The sequence below is a fragment of the Galeopterus variegatus genome, unplaced genomic scaffold, assembly GCF_000696425.1.
Source record: "Galeopterus variegatus unplaced genomic scaffold, G_variegatus-3.0.2 Scaffold115, whole genome shotgun sequence".
Lineage (NCBI taxonomy): Eukaryota > Metazoa > Chordata > Mammalia > Dermoptera > Cynocephalidae > Galeopterus > Galeopterus variegatus.
Window position 1 is genome coordinate 586075 of NW_007726226.1, and position 4115 is coordinate 590189.

Below are 4115 nucleotides of genomic sequence, written 5' to 3' on the forward strand. Positions count from 1 at the left end.
AATGGGAATTGGATGGGACAAGAGACGCGAGAGATGGGAGACAAGACAGTATTCTGATCAAAATTCTGACTGTAAACCTTTTTTCACATACCAGCTGTTAACCAGATGAGTTGGCAGCCAAGTGAAATACTGGTAGCTAGTGGAAGAAAGCAGTGGAATGAACAGGGAGAAGCAAAAGCCAAGCCCTTCACTGATTTTTCTTTCCTCCAGTATCTGCTTGCTCTACCTGCCCCGAGAGCTGAGGCCCTCCAGCAGTCCCATAGCTTTCTTAATGACTTGAGTCTGAACCAGAGAATTAGTGAGATCAGCAAAGCCTGACCTTCTGGGGAGGAGAGAGCTGAGGGCTGGGACACAGAGGCACCTATCTACACTAGTATGTGTCTGCACACTCACATCTGGATAAAATCCACACCAAAGCATGCCTACATATCAACACAGACAGAATGACAAACTGCACACTTATAGGTGCTACACAGATGTTATGCACATATACACCAATGTGTTTATGCACACTCATACACACATTTAAACATGCACCCAATACACAGATATCTAGCTACTCTTGTGTATACCCAGCAAATGAAGTACACTCCAGTTACACCTCAAGCTTCAATCTTCAACATATGCATGCATGTGTACATACATGGGCCCTGATTCACGTTTGGACACATACACTTATACACACACACAACTAACTTGTGTATATACGACTCATAATCACTCTCAAGTACATGTACGTTCAGTACACAGGCAAATGCAATCTTGTTATAAGCTGTCAGGCCCACACGCACTCTCTGATCCTCAGTGAGAACACTCAAGAGCGTGCACATAGGTCTTTTGAGACACATGCATATGTACCCACACCCTTGCAAACGCAGGGGTAACAAGCACTCTCATGCACGAATCCTTCAAATACTCTGACAAGCACCACGCACACACAGACGAATCGACACACACAAGTTGTCACCAGCGCTGGAACTTTATTTCAATCCGATGCGGAAAACAGCGCCGCGCTGCGGTCCAGCCCACGTGACCGGGAGGAAGGCGCTCCCGCCCATGACGGGATGGGAAAACTATGCCTGGGGCCGGCGCGGGCCGCAGCTGCCGCGGCGGGAGGCAGGAACGCGGAGCACTACCGAGAGCTTCCTCGCTCTGGACGCCCTGGACGTGGCCCTTGGCCGGCTGCAGCGAGGGTGAGTGTCCTGCAAAAGTGCTGGTGGGCGAGCGGGAACGGGAGGATACGAGGTCCCGGGGTGGGGGGCGCGGGATGCGGAAGGCGGAGGGTACTGCGAGCTTCCCCTAGCTGCGGGGCCGGGCTGCCCCCGCGTTCCTCGCTCTCGAACTCTGCCTTACGAATTATAACATGAATTAACATTTCTTGAGTGCTCAGTGGTTTACTTGCAATGGCAGTAAGCGCTCTACCATTTATTGCGCGCCTACGTTGTGCCGATCCCTTCCAGCTCTTGACTTGCGCTCTTTCGTTTTCATGACAACAGGTAATCCCCCCGTTTAGAAAAGAGGAACCAGGCTCAGGGACATTAACGATTTGCTCAGGGTTGCACAGCTAGTAACTGATGGTAAAAGACATTTGAACCCTTCTGAGTCCAGTACAATCAAATTAATATTTACTGAGTGCGTTCTCTCATTTACTCTTCACAACTTTCTTTAAGTATATTATGCAGATTGGCAAACAGCTCAAAAGGTAACAAACGAGGAGCAGAGATTTGCTCCCAATTCTTCACTACTCTTTATTTTCCCTCCTCCACTGAACTACCTGTTGTGTTGCCAAACCTCTTCTTAATGTGCTTTGTTCTTATTCTCCATCCCCACTGCCACTGCCCCCATTCCAGGACCTTATCTCTCAGCTGAACTATTGCAACGACCGGCCGCTAGTGGTCTCCAGCCCAGATCTCTTCCCTAACACTGAGTCCTTTGCAAACTTCAGTGTGACCCTCCTCTGCTCTTTGACTACAGAACTATCCTACTTGGAACCCTTCAAGGATCCCTTCCTTAGGCTGGCCATTTCCCAGACACCCCATGTTTCTGCCACGCTGAACCAGCTGTAATAGCAGTGACAAGTCCTGTATAGATTAACCCAAGGCTGATGCTTAGTTAGCATTGTTAAAAGTCAGTCTTCTCATCTCCCCATTTCTGCCCTCCCATCTGCACCATTCTGCCATTCTGCTTTAATTTATTATGTTATCTGGTAATTATATCCATTGCTCCTGCTTTCAACTGCCAGCTCCTTGGACCCTCCACACTTTCAGAACATCACTAGTGCCCTTCATTCTAACACATCAAGGGCACTGCAGAGATGTGTTAGAAACACATCTTTCTTCCCAAATGTCTGACTTCTCCCCATCTTCTAGCAGGTTCACCACCCTTGGCAGTCTTCCAATCCTTAAACCTTAGGGTTACCTTTTGTTTTAAATGTTATACAATTAATGATGCTCATCGTAAGAAATGTAGTCAGTTCAAAAAGGTGGATAGTGAAGAGTAAAAGCCTGCATACCTCTTCCCAATTCTTAGAGTAAGCTCTTTAACAAGATTTCATGTCCTTTCATAAATTTCCCATACACATGGATATATACTTCTCTGTATGTTTATGTGCCTGTCCTTTTTTAACTCAGTGTATATCACCCATGTTTACATATCTGCATATACAGACCTACTTTGTTCTTATAATGGTGTCATATAAGACACCATTATATGGATGGATTGAGATTTTTTTTCCCATAAATCTGAGATCATCTTTGAACCACTCTGTCTCCATCATATTCAGCAAGTTCCCTGAGAAGTGACTTCTTTCTCCCTGAGTCCCCCCATTCTTTCCTACCTTGCTACTTCTTCTCTCATCCTGACCATGCTGATTGGTCATTCTGTCCTAGTCTCAGTCGCTGATGCTCTCTACTCCCGATGGTGTTCATTGTGGGGTAACACAGTTCCTCTCCCCACTCAGAGCTCCCCCCACTCTTTCCTCCAGATCAAAGGCCTGCCAACCTTACTTTGCCTTCATGTGATGAACTCCTGCATAAATCAGATTTCTGTTAATCAAGTTCTACTCTAGGTTTACTTTTGAAAGGAATTCTACGCCAGTATTTTTTCAAGCAAATAATACTGAACTTGATCACTTCGTAAATGGATTATTTCTATAACACACATACACATGCACACACATATCACTGCCCTGTTAGTAACTCCCCTGTTAGAAGAAGGGCCATGGTAGAGGGACATGAGCTCTGGGCCTGCAGGGTTCCATCACAGCTTTAACCTAGGAAAAATGATTTTTCACTTTTCTGGGCTCTGTTTTCTCTTCTGCCAAGTGGAGATGACATTAACAGACTCTTAGAACTGTGGGGAGAATTAAAGGAGATAGGAACACCAAAGCTTTGAAATGAGAACACAGGACATGCATGGTGGATCATTACTCTTCCAAACTCAGATGCTAACAGAGACTGTGCACTATATATACATGAATGGGATGCATGGCTTTTGGGAGTGGTGAAGACTGTGGACACTGAAGGATGCAGACCCTGTGTCTTAGTCAGCTTGGGCCACCTTAACAAATACCACAGACTGGGGGCTGAAGCAACAGATATTTATTTTTCACAATTCTGGAGGTGGAATTCCATGATCAAAGTGTTGACAGGTTTGGTTTCTTTTTCTTTTTTCTTTTTTTTTTTTTTTTTGGCAATCAAAATTTTATTTATTTATTTGTTTATTTTTAAATTTTATTTTATTTTGTCAGTATACAATGTGGTTGATTATTGTGGCCCATTACCAAAACCTCCCTCCTTCCTCCCTCTCTCTCCTCCCTCCCAACAACCTCGTATCTGTTCACTTGTCAAGGAATCCCTTCAAGGGATTTGTTACCAACTTCAAGGAATTGTAATTGTTGTGTCTTCTTCCCTCCCCCCCCCAGTTTATTTGCGTATTTATTTATTTATTTTTAGCTCCCACAAATAAGTGAGAACATGCAATATTTCTCTTTCTGTGCCTGACTTGTTTCACTTAATATAATTCTGTCTCGGTCCATCCATGTTGTTACAAATGGCAGTATTTCATTCTTTTTTATAGCTGAGTAGTATTCCATTGTGTAGATATACCACATTTTC

At 44.6% G+C, this 4115-nt stretch overlaps 1 protein-coding gene across 1 annotated transcript in view; it reads left to right on the forward strand.

Moving 5' to 3' along the window:
* Positions 1 to 1064: 1064 nt before the first annotated feature.
* The window catches only part of C1QTNF2 (C1q and tumor necrosis factor related protein 2), a 19831-nt gene continuing 16780 nt past the window's right edge, over positions 1065 to 4115 (forward strand). Inside the window, exon 1 of the mRNA XM_008587101.1 lies at positions 1065 to 1193. Within this exon, the coding sequence (XP_008585323.1) occupies positions 1065 to 1193 (129 nt within the window). The remainder of the gene's footprint in view (positions 1194 to 4115) is intronic.